The 24,852-nt window shown below is 44.7% G+C and overlaps 1 protein-coding gene across 3 annotated transcripts in view; it reads right to left on the bottom strand.

The window, feature by feature from the left end:
* nin (ninein (GSK3B interacting protein)) overlaps positions 1 to 24,852 on the bottom strand; it is a 205,002-nt gene that overhangs the window by 152,685 nt on the left and 27,465 nt on the right. For all 3 annotated transcript variants that reach the window (XM_072489779.1, XM_072489781.1, XM_072489778.1), the window contains exon 2: positions 16,279 to 16,566. In XM_072489779.1, the coding sequence (XP_072345880.1) occupies positions 16,279 to 16,461 (183 nt within the window). In that variant the 5' untranslated portion in view covers positions 16,462 to 16,566. The remainder of the gene's footprint in view (positions 1 to 16,278; positions 16,567 to 24,852) is intronic.

Raw genomic sequence — 24,852 nt, 5'->3', positions numbered from 1 at the left:
AACATGCCCGTGAACAGAACCTCAAACACAATTACACTGCAACCAACTTGTATTTTTTGACGAAAGAGTCCGCCTCTCCCAGCGCGTCGTAGAAATCATCGTTTCCCTCCAAAGTTACTCTGAGCCGAGCTGGGTAGACCAAACCGACCCAGACTCCACTTACAGGGCTGCCTTGACTACATTGAATGCTGCCCTCTTCTTTGCCAGCTTCCCACCCATGTCCTGATAGAACCTGATGGAATGGCCTTCCCACTTAAAGGCACAGTGTTCCTGCGCCGAAACTGGCTCTGCCATTTTACTGCCGATGAGCTCAGAGAGGCCTCGGACTCCAGTCAACGAATTTCTGCTTGCAGCCTTCTTTTCCCTAATTTCTGGAGGCATTTCAGTCATACAAGATCATTATTATAATAATTATGTGGGCTTCGAGAGTAAACAATCCGTGGTACTAAGAAAAGGGACAAAAAGTACAGTACTCCAGCGGGAGCCAAACGGCCGCATCTGCCCCATACATTACTCCACCGGGAGTCTCCAACATTCCGGATCTTAGACACATCAATTCACCCCTCACTTGTCTGGACTGCAGTGGAAACATGCTGAACCTGTCCAACCTATTTCAGAAGACAACCTACTCATTTCAGGTATCAATCTAGTAAACCACTTTTGAATCCCCTCCAATTCATTTACATCCTTGTTTAAATAAGGAGATCAAAATTGCACACAATAGTCAAGATGTGGTTTCACAGATCTTTGGCCACTCACATAACCTATTTATATCGATCTACAAACTCCTTGCAGTGTCTGTGTGTGGGGGGCAGAGAAAGAGAGAACACTTTTGATGTAAATTGCAAAATGTTGAGGCCCCCCAATACAGACCCCTACAGAACTGCTCTCGTCACATCCTGCCAATCAGACAAAGATCCATTTGTGCATACATTCTGTTTTCTGCCAATCTTCAATCCAGGCTAATATGTTACCCCTTTCACTGTGAATTTTTATTTTCTGCGATAATCTTTGATGCGGCACCTTATCAATTGCTTTCTGGAAATTCAAATGCAGTATATCTACAGGCTCCCCTTTATCCACAGCACAAAATACCATGAGACATAGGGTGCCTTGCAGTATTGCTGTAACCTCACCTAACCTTTGGGTCAATTTTAACACGGCCAATCCATATAATCTGCAAATCTGTGGACTGTGGGAGGAAACCAGAGCACCTGGAGGAAACCCACGCAGACATGGGGAGAAAGTGCAAACTCCACACAGACAGTCACCCAAGGCTGAAATTGAACCCGGGCCCCTGGCGCTGTGAGGCAGCAGTGCTAACCACTGTGTCACCCTATTCTGTTTTTGTTACATGTATTTGTTACATGTTGCTCCTCCAAAGAACTCAGATACATTGCTAAAACATGACTTCCCTTTCATAAAACCATGCTGACTCTTCCTGATTACCTTAAATTTTTTTAAGTGCCCAGCTATATCCTTTTAAATGATTGATTCTACTTCCCAACCACATATGTCAAGCTAACTGGTCTATAGCCTCCTGTTCCTACCTCCCTCCCTTCCGGACTAAAGGGGTTTAATTTGTTACTTTCTAGTCTTATCGGACCTTCCCAGAATCTGGTAAACTTTGGAAAATTAACACCATTGCATCTACTACCTCATTAGCCACCGCTTTTAAGACCCGAGGATGGCATCCATTTGAACCTGGAGACTGGTCGGCCACACCTCCATCAGTTTCCCTAGTGATTATAATTTCTCCAAGTCCCTCACTCCCCTCCGCCTCCTGATTTATAGCTATTGGAATTTTTTTATACCTTGTAGTGAGGACCGAAGCAAAATGTGTGTTCATTTCATCCACCATTTCCTTATTATTAACTAGTAACTTCCCATTGTCACTCACTTGAAGACCAACACTCACTTCACTCTTTCCCTTTTTACATACCTGTAGAGATTCTTACTATCCATTTCTTTCTCCTGATTAACTTTTTAGTTATTCTTTGCTGTTCTTTATGTTCTGATCAATCATCTGATCTGCCGATCATATTTGCGCAATCATATAGAAACATACAAAATAGAAGCCGGTGGAGGCCATTCAGCCCTTTGAGCTTGCTCTGCCATTCAGTCCTTCGAGCCTGTTCCGCCATTCATTATGAACATGGCTGATCATCAAGTTCAATACTCTGATCCCGCCTTCCCCCCCATATCCCTTGATCTCTTTAGCACCAAGAGATATATCTAATTGCTTCTTGAAATTACACAACGTTTTGGCCTCAACTATTTTCTGTGGTAATGAATCCGTCTGATTCACCACTCTCTGGGTGAAGAAATTTGTCCTCACCTCAGTCCTAAAAGGTTTACCCCTTATCCTCAAACTATGACTCCTAGTTCTGTACTCCCCCACCATCGGGAACATTCTTTCTGAATCTACCCTGTTCGAATGTTATAAGTTTCTGTGAGATCCCCTCTCACCCTTCTAAATTCCAATGAATATAATCCTAACTGACTTAGTCTCTCCTCATCTGACAGTCCCGTCATCCCAGGAATCAGCCTGGTAAACCTTTGCTGCACTGCTTCCATAGCAAGAACATCCTTCCTCGGATAAGGACACCAAAACTGCACACAATACTCCAGGTGTGGCCTCACCAATGCCCTATACAATTGCAGTAAAACCTCTATTCCTATACTCAAATCCTCTTGTTTTGAAGGCCAACATACCATTTGTCTTCTTTACTGCCTGCTGTGCCTGCGCACTTACGTTCAGCGACTATTGCACGAGGATACCAAGGTCTCGCGGAGTATCCACCTCTCTCAATTTACACCCATTCAAATAATAATCTGCCTTCCTATTTTTGCTACAGAAGCGGATAACCTCACATTTATCCACATTATACTGCATCTGCCATGCATGTGCCCTCTCAGCCGGTCCAAAACCCGCTGAAGCATCTCTGCATCCTCCTCACATCTCACCCAACTTTGTATCATCTGCAAATTTGGAGAAGATACATTTAGTTCCCTCATCCAAATCATTAATACATAATGTGAACAGTTGGGGTCATAGCATATATATCCCTGCGGTACCCCACTAGTCACTGCCTTCAAATCAGAAAAAGACGCATTTATTCCAACTTTTTGCTTCCTATCCATCTCAAGACACTACCTGTAATCCCATGCGCTTTAACTTTACCTATTAATCTACTATGTGAGACCATGTCGAACGCCTTCTGAAAGTCTCAATAAACCACATCCACCGTGTTCTCCCTGGTCAACTCTACTAGTTTCTATATGATTTTTCCTTAAGTTTGCTACTTTCCCTACCTTCTTTAGTTAACCACAGGTGGTGGTATGCCCCTTCGAATTTTTATTTACAGCAGGAATATATTTACTGAGTATTCTGTAATATCCCGAAATGTTTGCTAATGCTTTTCTATTGCTGTATTCCTTAGCCGAGAATTCCAGATCACTTCAGTTAGCTCAGCTTTCATGCCACATAGTTGCCCTTATTTAAGTTTAAAATACTCGCCTTACACTCCCTGTTCTTCGTTTCAAACTGGATGTAAAATTCAATCATATGGTGGTCGTTGTTACCTAGGGGCGCCTTTACTCCAAGGTCATTAATTAACCCTGTCACATTACACAGTATCAAGTCTAATATAACCTGCTCTCTGGCTGGTCCAGAACGTGCTTCTCTCAGAGGCTATATGACACGCATTTGTTGGAGGGACAAAATTTAAATGAATTGATCAGTTTGAAATTGCTGAAAGGGAGAAAAATTAGCCTGAATTTTAAGTACACATTAGTTAGGGTCCAATAATGGGAAGAAGTTGAAAACAAATAATTGTCTAATTTAAATGTTATTTACAAAGATATAGCTTAGTTATATTATATTGTACTATAATCTAGAAGGCTGATGGTTGACATGTGGAAGTGGTATTAAAAGTACTGGAAAAATGGGAAAGGATATGGCTTGAGAAACAAAAAGAAAACTTAAGCAGGTTCCTGCTCAAACCACAGGAGAGAGTAGAAAGATCAGCCACACACTTCTTAAAGCTATTATTCAATGTTGCTGTTCAGGTGGAATAGTTGCCAAATCACCAATGACTTGAGTGGAGTCAGGACCCAGAAATGGTCCCAGCTCTCAATTATTGTCTACGTTCGGGAGAGGAGGACAAGCCAGGCTGAAAGACAACTCACTTTTGACCCTCACTTTTGTATGAATTCCACTGAGACCAGCTCCAAGTGCGCAAATCAAGGCCAGTGTTAGTCAAATCCAAATCCTTAGCTTGGTTCCTGTCCTCCCCTCCTTCCCTGGTGACCAGGAACTTGGGCCTACTCGGTCTCTCTCTAGCTCTGCTCCCGACGCCCCCCCACCCCCCACCCCAATTAAGGGGCAATTTAGCGTGGCCAATCCACCTACCCTGCACATCTTGGGGTTGTGGGGGTGAGACCCACAAAGAAAGTGCAAACTCCACAAGGACAGTGACCCGGGGCCGGGATTGAACCTTGGTCCTCGGCACCGTGAAGCAGTAGTGCTAACCACTGCACCACCATACCACACCCTAGCTCTGCTTTTTAAGCAAATTCCCATACCAGCCTCCCCGAACGGCGCCGGAGTTTGGCGACTAGGGGCTTTTCACAGTAACTTCATTTGAAGCCTACTTATGACAATAAGCGATTTTCATTTCAAAAGGGTTTTATTAGTTAGCTCTGCTGCTCGGCGCTTTTTAAAAATGGTCCTTTTTATTAATTGCTCATTATTTTAAAGTTACCCATTTACTGCTTTGACATTGCCTTTTCTTTCCTTAGCAAGTTGTTTATCCTAACTTGTGTTTTTGAAATTCATGCTTAATGTTGTGCCAAACCTAACCTCAGGTTGTGCTGCTGCTGGGTTCCAGAGGAATAAGGCTCACAAGCATGGATTGTTCTTTTGGAGGCTGGCAAAAGGTTATTTTTGCTCCAATAGAAGCAGAAAGTGTTGGAAATGCTCAGTATTTCAGGTAGTATCTGTGTAGAGAGAAATAGAGGTCAAAAGTAGTTCAGATCCTAGTCCTGAAAAGTTGACTCTGTTTCTCTCTTCACAGATACTGCCTGGCCTGCTGAGTATTTATATTTCAGATTTCCAGCATCTGGGGCACATTGTTCTCCTATTTTATATTCCATGTTGGGCATTTGGAAGTGTGGTTAGTTTCAATTTAAAATGGAGAAAATATTTATCACTCAATACAAAGTATCGTTTTTCTGTTAACAAATTCCACTTATCTGGATAGAAATCGCACATGATTGGTGTTAGAATGTTTTGCTACGTTTAAACTTGGAAGTGAAGCCAGGAGTCATGCAGCAATTGAATATGCCACTGTTAGTTCAAGATATTCTCATTTGTACATAAGATTGCTGTTTGCAGTGCTTGTGAGGTTCAAGTCTTTGTGATGCTACAATTGTGATGGAGTATTGCGTACAGTTCTGGTCACCGCATTATAGGAAGGACGTGGAAGCTTTGGAGCGGGTGCAGAGGAGATTTACCAGGATGTTGCCTGGTATGGAGGGAAAATCTTATGAGGAAAGGCTGATGGACTTGAGGTTGTTTTCGTTAGAGAGAAGGTTAAGAGGAGACTTAATAGAGGCATACAAAATGATCAGGGGGTTAGATAGGGTGGACTGTGAGAGCCTTCTCCCGCGGATGGAAATGGCTAGCACGAGGGGACATAGCTTTAAACTGAGGGGTAATAGATATGAGGACAGAGGTCAGAGGTAGGTTCTTTACGCAAAGAGTGGTGAGGCCGTGGAATGCCCTACCTGCAACAGTAGTGAACTCGCCAACATGGAGGGCATTTAAAAGCTTATTGGATAAGCATATGGATGATAATGGCATAGTGTAGGTTAGATGGCTTTTGTTTCGGTGCAACATCGTGGGCCGAAGGGGCTGTACTGCGCTGTATCGTTCTATGTTCTATGTTCTACTCCTCAGATATTGCAACAGGTCGGATTCAGAAAAGCACAGCTGGTTGCATAATATGAACAACTTAAGTTGTGTGTAGTTGTTTGACAAAGCTTTGGTTGTAAAGTGTATCATTCTGAAACCTGCACTTTTGATGGATTTTATAAATAGTTGTGCAATAGAAAAGCGCCAGTTCACGGAATAAAAATGTATATTTTTATCTGGAAATTGCACCTTTTAGTTTTTATGGCAGTTACCCTGAAGCAAAATCAATGCACGGCAAACATTTAAAAAAATTAATTTAGAGTGCCAAATTCATTTTTCCAATTAAGGGGCAATTTAGCATGGCCAATCCACCTACCCTGCACATCTTTTGAGTTGAGGTCGAAACCCACGCAAACACGGGGAGAATTTGCAAAATCCACATGGGCAGTGACCCAGAGCTGGGATCGAACCTGGGACCTCAGCGCCGTGAGACAGCAGTGCTAACCAGTGCGCCACCGTGCTGCCCTAATGCACGGCAAACATACCTGAAGAAAACAAACATAAACAGGACACATTAAAACATCAGGAACAGGGTGGAGTGATCAATGATAATCACATGTCAGAACTTGGTTTTGTGCCATGGTGTTGCACTTTTCTCAAGCGCCATAACAATTGCAATTTAAAGTGTTCTTAGTATGAAAAGCTGACATTAACCCCAAGCAGGTTTCGGACAAGAGGGGGTAGGTGAGTGCTAAATGCAAAGTGTTTTAGCTTTTTAGGTATTTTAATACTGCTGGTCCACTTCCTGCCCAGAACATCTGCCGGCAAGGAGAGACGGGCAGCACTTGGCTGCCCACTGTAGCCACCTGAGTTGGCCACTTCCTGACTTAAAATGGAGAACCGCAAAGGCTGAAGGGAAATTCAGCCAACACAGGCAAAGACTAGCAAATACAGAAATCATGTATATTGGAACCTGCGAAACAACCAGACAGTACTGAAACCAGCAACCATCTGCATAGTAATGTAGCAGCCATCTACATAGTAATGTGCGATTCCCAGGCACAGTTAAGGTAAACAAAGCCAAGCCAGACCCCTCGGCGCCAGCAGGAGCCAAGACAAAGGAAGGCCAACGGACACTTAGGGACCGCCCAGCGATCAGGGAACCGCTCCAGCATTGGAGAAATCGATCCAAGTGATCGGAAAGTAGTCCAATCACTTTGAACCAGGTAAAGGGTCCGCCCCGAAGGGCGGGAAGCCCCTGGGGACTATAAAGTAAAGCCCCCAAGTTCAAATCGTCCTTCTTTGGCAGGGTCACTCAGCAACTTGAACCAACCCTTGACAGTGACCTGTCTTGTTGCCGCCAAGCAAGTAAGTCTCAAGTCAACACTCGCTATGAGATAGGCGCTCCTAGCTACCAGTCCATACCGGCTTTTGAATCCTGCAGACTCAGGACCTGAACGAAAGGCCATTTGTTCCCCTGACCTGGTGGGCCAGTCCGAAGCTAAGTATAGGCCTGTTAGTTATAGAAATAGCCTAGAAAGTAGAGTTGTACATGAGTAGTGATTTACTGTGTATAATAAATGTGTTTTGATTTGAATCTTACTAATTGGTGTGTTAAGTTATTGATCATTACTTGAACCTCGTGGCGGTATCATAAAAGATACCTGGCGACTCTAGAGCAAAGGTTAAACAAACAGAGCAAATTACGATTTAAGAGCCAACCAAAAGTTAGCAACACCACAGCCTGCAGATAAGTAACGGAAAGGTGTTGTGGGGGTCATAGGTAGTGTTGGACAAGGGAGACCATGACGTTCCTTGTGGGGCCTGGAAGAGCATTCTTGCTTTATGCTCAGCTTGAGGCGGCCTCTTTCTTCATCCTTCCCCTCCTATTTATAATCAGCCTGGCAGGAAAGTCAAGTGTGCCTTCCTTACCTCAGTCCTAGTTCATAAGCAAATGGGCTCTTATGTGCATAAATTCATGTGGCCCCAGGCTTCATTAGGCAGGAATTTCATCTACCTGCAGATTCAAATTAGAAGGATTGAGTTTAGTCGTAACCTGCTCAATTTTAACTATCCAAATGATTGGTTTCTACCAGGAAAATAGGGTTAAACTTAAATCCCAGAGACACCCATTGATGAGGTTATGTGACATGGCACAATACTATTGATGGGCGACGTTAATGATCACTTTAGTAGTTTGACTTCAGCGCATTGTAGGTTTGATTCAATGCCTTTTGGACAGCATTAGCCTACGTAGAGGTTTGTATTGCAATATTGATCCTTTACAACATCAATAAAGGGCACAGATACAAAGTACATTTATTTCAAATTCATCATTGACACTTGCTTTCAGTGTGATTGTAAATGAATCATCCTGGAAGCTGAGTAACCACACCTAGAGCTGTAGTTAGAACACTACGTGTCGCCAAGAGGTTCACACTCGGGAGTCAGAAGGTAATGGTTCAAGTCCCGCTCCAGACTTTGGACAGATAACCTCAGCTGAGATGTCAGTGCCCATAGTAAGGACATGTTATATTGTTTGATGCACCGTTTTTCAGATGAAACATTAAACTAGGGTATCTACTTTAATCTAGTTTTCGGTTTACTATCCTAGGGTACTCGAATTGCATCACAATAATGGCATTTTTGGCTAATCATGGAAATCAATCAGTATCGGTTAATTTATAAAAGACCCAGGCATGAAGTGAGAAAAACCTCTTCAATGGTAGAAGGATGGAAAAAAGAAGGACCAAAGTTACCTATTGCTCCCTAGTATTACTAACTCTTTAGGCTCATTTATATAAAAACATAACCTGGGGGCGGGGGTGGAAAATCTCACCCCTTGAGTAATTCAAGCCAGAAGGAGAGATTAACAAATTCTTAACTTTACCAAAAAGAAAACAAATAAATAACTAACAACAGTTACAAACTCTGTTGTACATTCAAAATATGTAAGCTGTGAAATCAATGAAAAAGGTTTTCCAGTTATGAAAGTGTTAACTGTCTACAGAATCCTGGTGTTGGTACTGTTCCAGCATCCGTGGCTATGCATAACCACTGAGTCAATACATAATACATAACTTAGCATTAATGTATGATTCCTATCTGTTATCAGTCAGTGAACATAAAGGGTTTCTGTTTTACGGAAATGGGTGAACAATGACAGTTCTTTGTCGCTGTAGATGTATTCCTTCACCTAATAATATAATATCAACCACTCAGTGGCTTGAGGTGTGACAAGTGAAAGCAACCTTTATGCCAAAGTTACATCTGGTGAAGGTAACCATTTGTTTACTGGTATCTGAGGTCTCCATAGTGACGAGTGGCTTGGCAAAACTGATCCTTGAATTGAACTGTGGATTCACGCCACATGCACTTTTGAAGTTTTAGCTGTGTATTGAATGTGGAAGATCAAAACCTTAATCCTGTCATTTCACATTTGCCCAAATTATGCCTCGATTTCATATGCACATTTTGGTGCTGAAGCAAATGAACCACAAAAGACAGACAAAACTGAAAAGTCGTATGATATTACATTCCCATCTGTCAAGTTGTTGGAATTGTTAACAAGGAAATCAGTGAACAACAATTATTTAACATAGCAGCAAGTAAATAAGTATAAACATGGGGATTAAACTACTTTTAAAGGTCTTTCAAAGAACAATATTTGGGTGTGGTTCAAGTGATGACAGGAACAATATTGGTTAGAATTTTCCAGCTTTTTTTTCGGTTCCCACTTTTATATGGAGAGGCAAATATGTATAAACATGGGGAAAGGGATTCAACCACTTAAAAGGCCTCTCAAAAAGAAAGTCTCGGAGTGCAGCTCAAGTGACAACAGGAACAATATTGGTTTAATCTTCAAGTTTTAAATGTGCTGTTTCTTTTATTGGTCCAGATTTTGGGGTCAGTGGTGAGGCTGAGGCATGCGTCTGTATAGACTGCTGTCTGCCCATCGGAAGTCAAAGTTCATGCAGAACTACTTCACAGGAGAGCATCAGGACTTCTTCTGGGTCCCATCGCACAACAGCCACAGACGGGAAGGTCTGACACACTTAACTTCTATCAGTTAGCTCCACTGCTCCTGCACATTTTCTGTTTTGATGGTGGGGCAATCCAGTCTGCAGGTAGCTGCACTGAGAGAATCAATGTCCTTCACACTCAACCTTCCAGAAAGCCTGCACAATTTGAAACAGGATTCCCCTCTCCCACATTCCACATTGCTCGAAAAGCAATCAATAAGTGTTCTTCCAACCCCAGCAAGTGACCGCTGTGCCGTCAGTTGTCATGGATCGGAGATCTGGAATTCTCTTCCCAAACCTATTCAACTCCTTTGTGACCAAGCTTTTGGTCACCCGTCCTAATGTCTCCTCTTTTGGTCCAGTGTCAATTTGGTCCGTTTGTGGACCAGTGAAGCATTTTGGGATGCTGACAATATTAAATCAATGGTTGAGATTGGGATTTTGGTTTCTTATTCTGGGTAACTATTGGCCCAATTTACTAACTTTGCTCCAGGAAATCCACAAGAGTTAGATAGATAGATAGAACATACAGTGCAGGAGGCCGCCATTCGGCCCATCGAGTCTGCACCGACCCACTTAAGCCCTCACTTTCACCCTATCCCCAATAACCCCTCCTAACCTTTTTGGACACTAAGGGCAATTTAGCATGGCCAATCCACCTAACCTGCACGTCTTTGGACTGTGGGAGGAAACCGGAGCACCCGGAGGAAACCCACGCAGACACGGGGAGAACGTGCAGACTCCGCACAGACAGTGACCCAGCGGGGAATTGAACCTGGGACCCTGGCGCTGTGAAGCCACAGTGCTATCCACTTGTGCTACCGTGCTGAAGTTGGTAACTTCAGAAGGGAGTAGAATAAAGCACGTGATCTGAAAAGGCTATTTGCTTGATCAAATGTTCCTTCCACAGACCACATACAAGCCATCCTATCAGGAACTCCATATGAAAATATTTTACTGTTCGAGGAAAATTTGTGAAATTTCTGACTTCATCCCATTAGGAAATCAAAGGTAGTGTTAAGGGATATATATTTGTGTTCGTGAACATTAGAAATGTGTAGTTTTTAGGTGTATGCCATGTAGATGAGCCCCTCCACTCCAGGGTTTCACTTTGTTTGGGGGCCCTCCAAAGTGGTTGTTTACTGTGCCCTCTTGATTTTTGTCACCATATATGATCAGTCGTAGCCAGCCTAGCGCCACCCCTCCTTGGCTTTCCCCCTGGGTCTGCCACCCCTCCCCTCCACTTTTCCCACTCTTGTTACCCCCTATTGTAGAGTGTTCTCTCCCCGTTGCCAGGCACCCTCCCCACGTCGGGGGATGTGCCGGCCCTCACCCGCCGCTCGTACTTCCTTGTGCTAGCTTACCCGCTAATGCGCTCGCCACTTGCTTTCTGAGATTCAACGTCAGAATTGAAGTCGAGGCAGCTCAGTCCTGCACAAATAGTCTCTACATTTTTTTGTTGACCGATACATTGAGGTGACTGGTTCATTGCTGGTTACATTACCTTCGCAGCCCATGCTTGTACACAAATTCATCTATGTCCACCTGTGCAGTGAAAAGTACTCCCTGCCCTGGAAAGTCACCCAGAGCTTGGAAGGGTACAGCAGTCCGAACCATGCACTGTTCTTATAAAGGGTCGTCTTGGCTTTGTTAAATTTCCCCCGGTGCTTGGCCACCATGGAAGGGATAATGAAAGTCCTAAAGGAGTTCGGAACCTTCTCGGACTACAATCTTAACCTGAGCAAAAGTGAGACCTTCCCGGTGAACCCTAGGGGGAAGGGACAGAGCTGGAGAGACAGTCATTCAAACAAGCCCAGACTAAATTCTGCTACCTGGGGATCCAAATAGCCCACAAATGGATACAGATCCATAAACGGAGCCTGACGAGTCTGGTGGAGGAAGTCAAAAGGGACCTGCAGAGGTGGGGCCCATTCACATCCTCCCTGGCAGGGAGAGTCCAGACGAGCCACAGGACAAAGAGGGAGGGGAGGGGGAGGGGGCGAAGGCATGCAAAGAAAGCGAGAGAGACAAGGGACAAAGCCGCAGGGGACTGGTTCGAAGGCAAGCTGAAGCCCAAATTAAACTGTAAATATGTGCTCTGGCGGCACTGGAGATTGTAACAGATGTATACTGACTAAAGGAGAACAATGACCACAGCGGGAGGGAAGACAATTGCCTGTAAATATATGTGCTGATTTTGGTTTGTCTTTTAATTTTCCTTTTTTGCGTGGTAACTTATGAACTGTGAAATAACAGACGTTAAAACCCAATAAAAACTCGAGTGGAGCAGAAGATTTATTTGAAAGTGCCATTTATAAAACCTGAACTGGGTTTCAGAATGCAAACTTGAAAGCATTATTATGAGAGAAGAATTTCAAGCGTAATTTTGGGAGTAGCGTTTAAAAACTCTTGGGGGGGGGGGGGGGGGGGGGAAGTCGGAGTAGAAAACCAGACACTAACTTGGGTTCAGAGCGGAGTGTGTATTTGACCATAGTCATCTTGTGTGATTAAAAGGGACTTGTGTGTTAATAAGATCATTGTAGTTCAGGATATACTTTGTAATTCTTGTTAATCTTTACATCTGTGTATTTGTTAAGGTAATGGGGTATTGAATATAATCCAATTTTTCATGTTTAATACTTTTTTCTTTTGGTGTTAAAACAAATTAGCGGTCGTGTTGCTCTGTTCCTCCATGATTTATTAAAATAATAAAAAGTTCCGGTCTTTTGAGCCAGGGTTCCATTCTGGGATCTTCCTATCCAGTTATAACATCAACTGGGATTGTAACAATCTCAACACACATGAAGCAAAAAAACCAGGGCGCCTCTCGAACCTGGCATGTCTATAATGCATATTATAAACAAAGGTGATTTTTTTTCCCCCCTGAACCATCAATCTTAAGCTCTAATAAAAATGGTATAAAATATTAAGAAATGGTAACAAAAATAAAGATTTTTTAAACAATGTCATATCTTGCAGAAAGTTTATATTAGCCAAATCTGGCAATTGAAATATTCCTTTTGTTCAGTACACGGCATTAAACGTAATTTGTTCAATACGTTGAGTTCAGACATATTGGAGTTCCTTTGAGAAATCTGTTGTGGTCCACAAATTAGGCAGCTGCAAACTCTTCAACAGGACTGAATTAAACCATTCTAAACATGCATTGCAAGAAAATGTTCTGCCCTGTCTCTTCTGGTTTGATTCTTTAAGAATTTGTTATCAGCAACCTGATGGCTGCTTTGGTTAAGGCAGCATGACAACGAGTCACATAGATCAGAAGATTGCAAGCTCAATTTTCGGGCCTTTCCGAATCTGCTAATCTCAAACAGGTTGACAACCATGTCTTTTAATTGACTTCACAGTTCACTGGCCCGCTTCAAGAAGAGAGTGCATGGAGGTCAAGATTGGTTTCATCAGTGGTGTCAATGGTCAGATGTCCACTCATCGTTATATATCACACAATAGACCGAGGTATCGGACAACGGTAGAGTGCTCATCTAACTCTACACCAACAGGACTCAACAACTTAATGACAGTAGAGGAAAAGAGGGTAAATATATCAGGAAGGGGAATAAAAAGCATCAACAGACTGGTTATTGAATAAACACAAATATTACCACAGACAAATGCTAATAGCAAGACTGCAGTTTTCAGTACAAATCAAAGTGAAAGAACAATTCCCAATAGAGTTCTTCTCTCGCCATCTGTTGCAGCAAATTCTCTGCAATGTTTATATGCTGTAAAAATATTTGCAGTGCCAAAAGGCACTATGATTGCAAACCTGCAGCTCAAACCATAAATTAAACGGAGAGCAAATTTTATAATGAATCACTTTTAAATGGGGGTGGAGTTGGGGAGAATGAGCTTGTCTGGAGCATTGTGGCATGTGAGTCTTCAAAGAAAAGAGCAGTACCTCAAATTATGCTTCTTAATTTTGTTGAAATTTTGCACAATCAAGTCATTGTATAGCATCTAGTTATACAGTTTATATTCACAACTATTTTTACCATGGCAGCTACATTTTGAAGACCTGCAAATCACTTTTTCTTAATTTCTGGTCAAAAAAAAATAAAAAAATCAACGTTTTCTTTGAGAATACCTATAATCCTCTTTCTGGGGAAAGCTTCATTCTATTATTTATCATGAAATGCAGCTAGTTCAACACTCTGTTAAAGTGCAACCTATGTGCAGAACACAACTTTGTCCAGATGTCCTGTCCAAGTTCATTACTGACTACCTGACCTCAGGCAGGCTTAGCAGTCTGTAACCGGATGAATCAATCATCTCCTCTGTATCAGATTGCTGAGGATCAGATAAACAATGGGCTAATGTATATATTTGACACTTCATTTATATTGATAAAATCAATGTCATTGCAAAGCCAACATCTCAATTACAAAAGCAAACTACTGTGGAGGCTAGAGATCGGGAATAAAAACGCTGGAAGCACTCAGCAGGACAGGCAGCATCCGTGGAGAGAGTATCGGAGTTAATGTTTCGGGTTGATGACTTTCAGGCGGAGCTGAAGAAATTTAAGAGATGCAACAGGTTTAATGAGAGAAAAAACAGGCAACTGTAATGAAGAGGAAAGAACAAAGGAAGGTTTGTGATAGGTTGGAAGGCTGGAGAGATTAAATGATAAAAGGGATCAGGGATGGTAACAGGGCAAGAAAACAAACAAAAAAAAGTCAAGAGGAAATGTAAACGAGAATGACAGAATCATTACCAATAGCAGCCATTAATAAATGGAAGTCTAGGGTATGATTTGAAATGTTGAGCTCACCCATATTGAATCTGGAAGGCTGGAAAGACCTAACTGAAGGCTGGAAAGACGTAACTGAAAGGGGAGGTGCTGCCCTTGAACATCTGTTGAGCTTTGTTGGAATAGTGTCGGGAAGAGGTCAAGGACAGAGGTGGTTAAGAATTGAAAAGACGGGCATGCTGGGCGGGCGACAGTGGTTAGCACGGATGCCTCATCGCGCCGAGGACTTGGGTTCGATCCCAGCCCCAGGTCACTGTCCGTGTGGAGTTTGCAAATTCTCCCCGTGTCTGCGTGGGTCTCACCTCCACGGCCCAAAGATGTGCAAGGTAGGTGGATAGGCCACACTAAATTGGAAAATAATTGGGTACTCTAAATTTAAAAAAAAAGACAGGCATGCAGAAGCTTAGGGTGATACTTGCTGACTGAATGGAGGTGTTAGGGGTAATAGAGAAGTGTACCAGGGGGTCATGTAGGGAATAGTCCCTTTGGAATGCTGAAAGGAGATAAAGATGTGTTTGGTGGTTGCAATATCAAAAAGGTGTTGAACGTGGAGGTTGGGGACAAGAGAAACCGATCACGGTACTGGAAGGGAGGGGAAGAGTGAGAGCAGAAGTGCAGGAACTGGAATAGACACAATTGAAGCTCCCATAAACCAGAGGAGAGGAATTCTTAATTAAAAGAAAAAAAGGAAACATATCAAAAGTAATGTTTTTTTCTTTCTACCCACTCTTCACCATAATGTTGTTTCACAGTTCCTATCACTGCCGTTCAAGTAATTCTTGTTGGTGCAGCTCCCAAGGTGTGTAACTGCAAATCTTGGCCCTCACCGATTCTCATTCATCAACATCAGCAGGTGGACAACGCCTCAAAATGCAAATGGTTTGTATGTGTGACTAGTTATATAAACATTCCCACCTGGGAGAATCAAGGGAGCACACAAATGGTGAGAAAATAAGGATATTTTACATAGTGTTTGCAGAACAGAAACAGCCAAACAGGTCTATGGTCAACATTTATGCTCCACACTAGCCTCCACCCATCATTCTTCCTTTAATCACACCAGCATATCATTCTATCCCTTTCTCTCTCTTGCGTTAAGCTAGTTTCCCCTGGCACTCAGCAGTGCTGCAGAGGCATCAGCATTCTTATGAAGCAGTGCTCCCTTAACCTATTGAGTTTCCTGAGGCACAAGAAACCTGGCTGCCGAGGGTCAGACCTGGAAGTCAGGTTAAATATGAGGCACACAGCCTCAGTGTAATGTTTGCAAAGTCAGTCCATCTTTGGACGCAAGTTGTCTCCATCCATCCTGCTGTTTTTGATGAAATTGGAGTTGTGTGAATTGAGGGTTCGGTTTGAAGTTTAATGTTCCATCCAACCCCAACCCATCCATTTTTGGTGCATAAAAATCACCCCCATAGTTGCATTTTATGGCATTTCAAATAGGTCATTATCAGATAAGAAATGGTTAAAAAAAAAGTAAAATAGGACTTTGAATGAATGAACGAAGGTCATGGTTTAATCAACACAATGAGTAATTATTTTAAATGATTCCTGAAAACCGAAAGTGGCCTTACCCTGCCAGAGAGGCTTTCCTGAAACACAGTCTGCAGCAACACCGGAGCCACCTCTTGTAACTGTAGCATATGACAGAGATCAGTCAGCTCTTCCCGGCCCAATGACCCAGTGCCAATGGTATCGAAGCTGTCAAATACCTCCTTCAGCCGTGCCTCATACTTATCTTGCTCTGCTTCGTCCATCCCATAGCACACCGCGATGACAACGTGTTGAAAAGTGAAATAAAACCGTCAACCACTTTCTGCTAAACTTCCTTTTCCTCTTCACAAAATGGACATTCTGTATTCCTGGAAAAGGACACAAAGGGCTTTTGATAAAATATTGCACAGACTCACGGGAGAGGTCAGAGTAAGCAGAGGTCAAGTAGTAAAATGAATAGTAAACAGGTTACAAAACAAAACAAAAATAAAAAAAAGAGAATAGGGGCGGGATTCTCCGAAGAGATCATGCCCCGGGAGGTGCCCCCACGGTGGCCTGGCCCACGATCGGGGCCCACCGATCCGCGGGCGTGCCTGTGCCGTGGGGGCACTCTTTCCCTCCACACCGGCTGCTGTGGACCTCCGCCATGGCTGGTGCAGAGACGGCTGCGCATGCGCTGGGATGGCACTCCTGCTCATGCGCCAACTCGCGCTGGCCGGTGGAGGCCCTTCAGCGCCGATTGGCGAGGCGCCAAGCCCCTGCCGCGCCGGTTGGCACCGGCCTAGCCCCTGAAGGTGCGGAAGATTCCACACCTGGTCCCACGTGGGTCCCACGAGGAATTCACGCCACTCCTCGGCACCAGGACCGCCCGCCCCGCCGGGTAGGGGAGAATCCCACCCTAGGGATTAAAAGTAGTTAATCAGGCTGGCAAAATGTGAGAAGATGTTCTACAAAGTGTGGGACCTCTGGTGCTTAGCATTTACATCGGTAATTTAGACTTTGGAATCAGAAGTATGGTTTCAAAATTTGCAGACAACACAAAATAGGGTATGCAGTTAATACAGAAGGGAACCAGGACAAAATACAGGAAAACATGAATACATTTTCAGAATGGGCATGTAATCGACAAATTAACTTCAAATTTTGGTAGATGGGAATAAGGAGGCCAAAGACTCTTTGGAATGTAACTATCAAAATGGGATAAGGGTGATAGAAGAGGTGTTTAGGGTACAGAAACACAGATCACTAAGTAGCAATCCAACTTAACATGGTCCTTATAAAGGCAAACAAAGCAAAGGATTCAATTTGAGAAGGATAGGGGAGGTGTAGTGGCATTGTCACTGGACTAGTAAACCAGAGACCCAGAGTAATGTTCCGAGGATCCAGGTTCAAATCCCGCCACTGCAGACGGTGAAATTAGAATTCAATAAAAATCAAGTCTAATGATGACCATGAAACCAATGTTGATTTTCGTAAAAACCCATCAGGTTCACGAATGTCCTTCGGGAAGGAAATCTGCCGTCCTTAGCTGGTCTGGCCTACAGACCCACAGCAATGTGGTTGACTCTTAACTGCCCCCTCAAGTTAATTGGACAATAAATGTTGGCACAGCCTGCGATGCCCATGTCCCATGAAACTGTGGTAAACTTATGTAAAACCTTGATTACACCATACTTATGAATTGTGTTGATCTCCATACTATGAAAAGGATACGGAGGAGGTGCAAAAACATTTATCAAAATACTAGAACGGAGGGGTTAATCTATTGGAAAAGATTGGGTGCACCTTTCTCTAGAACAGTGAAAAATTAGAGATTGCCTGATAAGTTTATGAAAGTATAGTTGCAGAGAAGATGTTTACATTTGCGGCGCGCTAGAACTAAGGGCCATAAATACAAGACAGTCGCTAATAACTCCAATTGAAGAGAAATGTTGAATAATAATAATCTTTATTATTGTCACAAGTAGGCTTACATTAACACTGTAATGAAGTTACCGCGAAAAGCCCCTAGTCGCCACATTCAGGCACCTGTTGGGGTACATGGAGGGAGAATTCAGAAAGTCCAAATTAACTAACGGCATGCCTTTCGGGACTTGTGTGGGAGAAAACTGGAGCATCCGGAGGAAACCCACGCAGACACGGGGTGAACGTGCAGACTCCGCACAGACAGTGACCCAAGCCGGGAACCAAACCTGGGACCCTGGCGCTGTGAAGCAGCAGTGCTAACCACTGTACTCATGCCACCCATGGCCAGAGAGGGGTTAGAATGCAAAACACATTACCACAAGGTGAACAGTGTAGCTGAAGGTGAATCCTGATTTTAAAAAGCAGGAGAGAGAAAGGAATTGACTGATATGTTGATGGAGTTTGATGAACGAAGCTGGGAGAAAGCTCCTCTGGAGCATAAACATTAACATGTGCCCATTGGGCTGAATGGCCTATTTTGGTGTTCCAAGTGCTAACGGAGTCATATGATTTGCATTCAGCAGTAGCAAGGTTGAAGAACTGCTGCACTTTACTTGTCCCAAAAGACAAATGACTACATTGTTACAATTCCACTGCATCCCTGATAAAGTCAATATTTCAGATTTTTGTATCAGCCAGCTGACAACTGATAATGAGCTGATCTTTACAGTGCGTTTAGGATGTAACAAGTGAAGTCAAAGCTTTGAGAAAATAAATATATAATTCAAACAAACAAAGCCGATAGACTAAAAATGTAAACGTTAACCTGGACAAACTAAAGGAAGGGAAATAAAACCTCTGCACCTTGGAATGGTCATCGTCCCATCCCGATTCACACACACACACACGCACACAACCCGCCCTCCAAAATAGAACCCAAACTAACTACAGCTTCTAAAGCCGTGCCTCAAAAAGCAGCACCTCTCGGTGATAGATCACAAACCCTCAACACAAAAGCAACCAACTGAACTTTTTGGGTGAACCATCAGTTGTGACCCTGAGAACTTAATTATTATGTTGCTCTGCAGATTTTGCCGCTGTAAGGTCTGTTGGCCAAGTAGCTCAGAACCATGGAACATGATAAAAAGAAGCACCATTAACAGCTTGGGTGACCATGGGATGAGCCAGTGGCTTTCAACTGACCTATTAAAATCTTCAGCATATTCCATTTCAAAAGATATACATAATTCAGCGGTTACTAAACTTGCAATTTCTTAATAGTGATGTTCGGTCTGTAGACTTGGTGTGGCTGTTGCCTAAAAGGCACGGCTTTTCTGGAAACACTTCTACTTTGAATCTCACTCAGCATGATACTTGCACAGCGGCAGGTAACAGTGTCGCTAATCGCAATACAAAAAGCTTGTCATCAGCTGGATGCAAACTCACTCCCCACTTGCTGTGATGATAGGCGAACACACTTAACAGTAATGACTGCATTTATTAATGTCAGCAAGGTTTGTTGAGGTTTTCAAATGACACCAGCTGCAACATAATATGGAGCTGAAGACAACACAAAAGAGTCTGAATACTCTTTCACTCTACTTCAGGAGGCTACGTGACTTAAAGTAAGCTCCTTTGCTTTCAGCAGACAAGGATAACAAGCTTTCATGCACAACATCACCCACCCCTGTTACTAATTCCCAAGTACAGACGTGTGAAATCTAATCAGCAATTAAATAGAACATTACCAGATGCTTACAAACATGCACTTTAAAGAGCATTAAAAGGAGGTTTTAGGAATTAATTTGCCACAAATTCAAATAGAGAGCGAGAAAAAAAAAAAATCAAAAATGGCAGATTCATTCTTTGTTCCACACTAACAGGTTTGACACAAACTGTGCTCTGTACTCTGAAACCTACTTGGTTTCCTCAAACTGCTACACAGTGCAAGAATCAGCCCCACCACCAACATCTCAAGGCAACTAGGGATGGGCAGTAAATGAGCCTTGTCAGAGATGGCCATCGCCAGAGGATGAAAATAAAATAAAAAATCATAACTTGTGGATAACAGTAATTTTCTTAATATTGAAGAAGTGTGTAAATTAAAAGTGAGAACTGTCATGATATGCACGCACACACACAATGATATACAGACGAGCAGCTAATGGACACAGAGAACAGGACATGACCAATAAACAGGCAGGACACTCGGGGTGGGATCTGACTATAAAAGACACGAGGCACTCACACTCCGTCTCTTTCCACTGATGAACATCTAGAGAGTCAGTCAAGGGTGTTGTTACAATCTCCCACCTCCACCATGTGGCTAAGAGCTATTCTGGTTCAGTCAGACAGAGTAACCACACTTAAGTTAGCAGAGAGTCGAACTCACAGAGAACTGTGCTATTAGTTCAATAAACCTGATTGAACTAACTTCAACGTCTGGAATATCTTTCTGATCTAAGCTGCATCCAGTGTTAGACCAGTGTACCTAATACAACATGATACCAGCAGACTACTAATTTAAGGTGGCTTACCTCAGGCCGTTCCGTGACGACCAGCAAATGTATCCCGGCACCATGGAGAAGATTCAGGCTCCTCACCAGCTCAGGACCTCCGGCAATCTCAGTGCCAACTCGCGGATATTCAAGCAAAAGTTTCTGCTGTACATCGAAGCATCAGACCTCGAGGGTGAGTCTGATGCAAGAAAGGTCGCGCTTCTCCTCTCAACAGCGGGTGATCAAGCCATCGATAGTCACTGTGAAGTGGACACCAATGAAATCTTCAAGCGCTACATATTCAAACAACGTCTTCAAGGTAAAGATGAATCTTTCAATGCCTTCTTAACTAGCCTCCGCCTGCTAGCGCTGTCCTGCAACTTTGGTGATATTGCTGACTCCATGATCAGAGACCAAATCGTGTTTGGAGTTCACTCTGATCCTCTGAGAGAGCAGCGCTTAAAAATCAAGCATATGACCCTGCCAGTCGCGATTGAAACATGTACAGTGGACGAGCACACAAATACAAATCGGCTGAAAATGAGAAACTTGCCTCCCACGAGGCATAGAGTGTGCAGGCCATCTGCCGGATGCAGCGCCTCAGCATTGAAGACAGCAGCCATCTCGCGGGCTTTTCCTGGAGCCCCACGCATGCACGATGCGAACGGGATAACGAAGCGGCCGACACCCACACTGCGCAGGTGCAGACGTCTGCTGACCGCACTGCACATGCGCGATGACGTACACCGCGTCACAACGCCGCCGTCATGACGTGCCCGAACTGTGGCAACACCCACTTAAAGGGACACTGCCCTGCAAGAGGCAGGCGATGTTTAAACTGCGGGAAGCCTGGACACTATGCAGCCTTGTGCAGGTCTGCACCACCAGTCAGAGGCCAGCGCTCCCAATTCCGACGACGGTGTGTTCAGAGTGTGCAACGACGATTACAGGATTCTGATCCTGGTAGTACAACCGATCCAGAGGACGAGTGCCTGGAGTCCACCTACCGAGTGGGCATCATGACCACACGTGAACATGCCACACCTAACTCATCTCGCAGTCAGTCCATCCTCACTGTGGATTCGGAGGACGAATGGTGTGCGGTGATGCAAGTCAACCACTGATCCATCCAGTTCAAGCTGGACACAGGTGCTTCTGCCAACCTCCTCTAACAGGCAGACTTCAAACGCATCAAGAAGACCCCCCAGGTCCTTCCAGCAGCCTGCCAGCTCCTGGACTATAATGGTAATGCCATCACGGCACTGGGGTCCTGCCATCTACTTATCTCCAACCGGAGTACCCATGCACAGCTAAGGTATGAAATTGTCAAGCCTGACAGGGCATCCCTACTGGGCGCGCATGCCTGCAAAAAGCTAAACCTGGTGCAGCGGGTTTATTCAACGACATCCTCCAACGTGGATCTCCAAGCTGGCATTGACGACATCCTCGCTCAGTATCCATAGGTGTTTGACGGGATGGGCACATTGCCATATTGGTCCAAGATCCTACTGCGACCTGATGCCAAGCCAGTGGTCCATGCACCACGCCGGGTCCCGGCTCCACTGAAGGAGCGCCTGAAGGAACAGCTCAAGGAGCTGCAGCAGAAGGAGATCAGTTCCAGGGTAACCGAACTGACTGACTGGGTCAGCTCGATGGTCGTGATTAAAAAACCATCTGGAGACCTGCGCATCTGCATTGACCCCAAGGATCTCAACCAGAATATAATGCGTGAACACTACCCCATCCCGAAGCGGGAGGAGCTCACCAGTGAGATGGCACATGCACGGTTTTTCACGAAGTTACATGCGTCACATGGATTCTGGCAAATCCAGCTGGATGAGTCCAGCAGAAGGCTCTGCACCTTCAACACACAGTTTGGCAAGTACTGCTATAACCGTATGCCGTTTGGCATCGTCTCGGCATCAGAGATATTTAATCGCATTATGAAGCAGATGATGGAGGGCATCGAAGGGGTTCGTGTGTACGTGGACAACGTCATCATATGGTCCAAGACCCCTGAGGAGCATGTTTCCCGTCTCCAGCAGGTATTCCACCGTGTCCACGCCAATGGCCTGAAGCTGAACAGGGCCAAATGTTGCTTTGGCATGTCGACACTCAAGTTCCTAGGAGACCAGATCTCTCAGCAGGAAGTGTGCCCCAACACAGACAAGGTCAAGGCCATCGCAGCCATGAAGGTCCCGGAAGACAAAAAGGTGGTATTGCGCTTCCTGGGCATGGTCAATTTTCTGGGCAAGTTCATTCCAAACATGGCCTCACACACCACGGCCCTACGAAACCTAGTGGTGAAGAAGTCCACTGCCTTAGAGTGGAAGGCGGCCCACAGGCAGAGTGGTTGGAGCTGAAAGCCAAGCTCACCACTGCACCCGTATTGGCATTTTTCAACCGAGACAGGGAAACGAAAACCTCGACAGATGCGAGCCAGGCTGGCATCAGTGCGGACCTGCTGTAACGTGATGACACTTCATCCTGGGCACCGGTTGCCTAAGCATCATGGGCAATGACGCCCACTGAACAACGGTATGCACAAATCGAGAAGGAGTGCCTGGGCCTTCTCACTGACATTCTCAAGTTTCACGACTATGTCTACGGCCTGCCAACATTCACAGTCCAGACGGATCACAGGCCCCTGGTCCACATTATCCACAAGGACCTTAATGACATGACGCCTCGGTTGCAGCGCATCCTCCTCAAACTCAGGAGGTACAACTTTGACCTGGTCTACATGCCTGACAAAGAGCTCATCATTGCCGATACACTGTCCCGCTCCATCACTGTGCCTAGTGAACCACTGAAATTCATCCGGCAAATTGAGTCACAGGTTGAGTCACAGGTGCAGCTGTGTGCTAGCACCCTCCCGGCATCTGAAGAGAAGGTGATTCGTATCCGTGAGGAGACAGCCAAAGACTCCCTCTTGCAGCGTGTTAAGCAACACCTAGCCAATGGCTGGCAAAAAGGGCAATTTTTCAATGTGAAGGACGACCTGACGGTGGTTGATGGTGTCCTCCTCAAACTGGACCGGATTGTAATTCCCCACAGTCTACAGAGCTTGGTGCTCCGTCAAATCCATGAGGGCCACCTGGGTGTGGAAAAGTGCAGACGCAGAGCCAGGCAGGCTGTCTACTGGCCCGGGATCAGCCAGGATATCGCGAACATGGTCCTTAACTGTGCGACCTGTCAACGCTTCCAGCAAGCGCAGAGTAAGGAGACACTTCAGCAGCATGAAATAGAAACCTCTCCGTGGTCCAAGGTTGGCATCGACCTCTTTCATGCAAATGGTCGTGATTACGTGTTAATCATTGATTACTTTTCCAATTACCCTGAAGTCGTAAGACTCTCAGACCTCACATCTCGAACCATCATCAAGGCCTGTAAGTAGACGTTCTCCAGGCATGATATCCCACTCACTGTCATGAGTGACAATGGCCCGTGCTTCAGCAGCCATGAATGGTCTCTGTTTGCCCAGTCGTATCCGTTCAAACACGTCACTTCCAGCCCACACTATCCACAGTCAAACGGAAAAGTTGAGAAAGGGGTGCACATAGTGAAGCAGCTCATCTGCAAGGCCGTGGATTCTGCGCCTGACATTCACCTTGCGCTGCTTGCGTACAGGGCGACCCCACTGTCCACTGGCATGTCGCCGGCTCAACTCCTGATGAACAGGGACCTGCGAACGACACTTCCAGCCATACACCTGCCCAACCTGGATCACCTCCTGGTGCTGCAGAAGATGCAGCAACTCCGAGACCAGCAAAAACAGGGTTTTGATGCTCATGCCACCGATTTGCCCGTGTTATCCCCGTCAGACGCTGTTCGGGTCAAGATCCCTGATGAAGGCTGGTCAGCTCCAGCTGTCGTTGTTTGACAGGCTGCTCCCCGCTCGTATGTTGTGCGTCTGGCTGATGGTTCTGTTGTGCAACGAAACAGACGGGCACTGCGCAAAGTTGCCTGCCCGCAACCACATTCTTCTCCGTTTCCTTCTGTTGTTTTGCCACCTCCTGATACCTCGACTCACGAGGCCACCAGTCAGGCTTCAATCCCGCCCATCAAGGTGCTGTCGTCCACACCACCACCTCTCTGGTGGTCGACCAGGATCAGACGCAAGCCACATTTGTTCTGTTTGCTATGTTCTGTGTTCTTGCATTAGACAGCTGTTTTCACATGTACATATGTTCACATCCACTACATGTATATATGTTACTATTGGCCCATTCTTGTAAATACGCTCACATG

Source organism: Scyliorhinus torazame, chromosome 2 (assembly GCF_047496885.1).
Source record: "Scyliorhinus torazame isolate Kashiwa2021f chromosome 2, sScyTor2.1, whole genome shotgun sequence".
Classification (NCBI taxonomy): Eukaryota; Metazoa; Chordata; class Chondrichthyes; order Carcharhiniformes; family Scyliorhinidae; genus Scyliorhinus; species Scyliorhinus torazame.
Note: the sequence above shows the minus strand (reverse complement) of the source record. Positions and strands in the feature narration are given on the sequence as shown.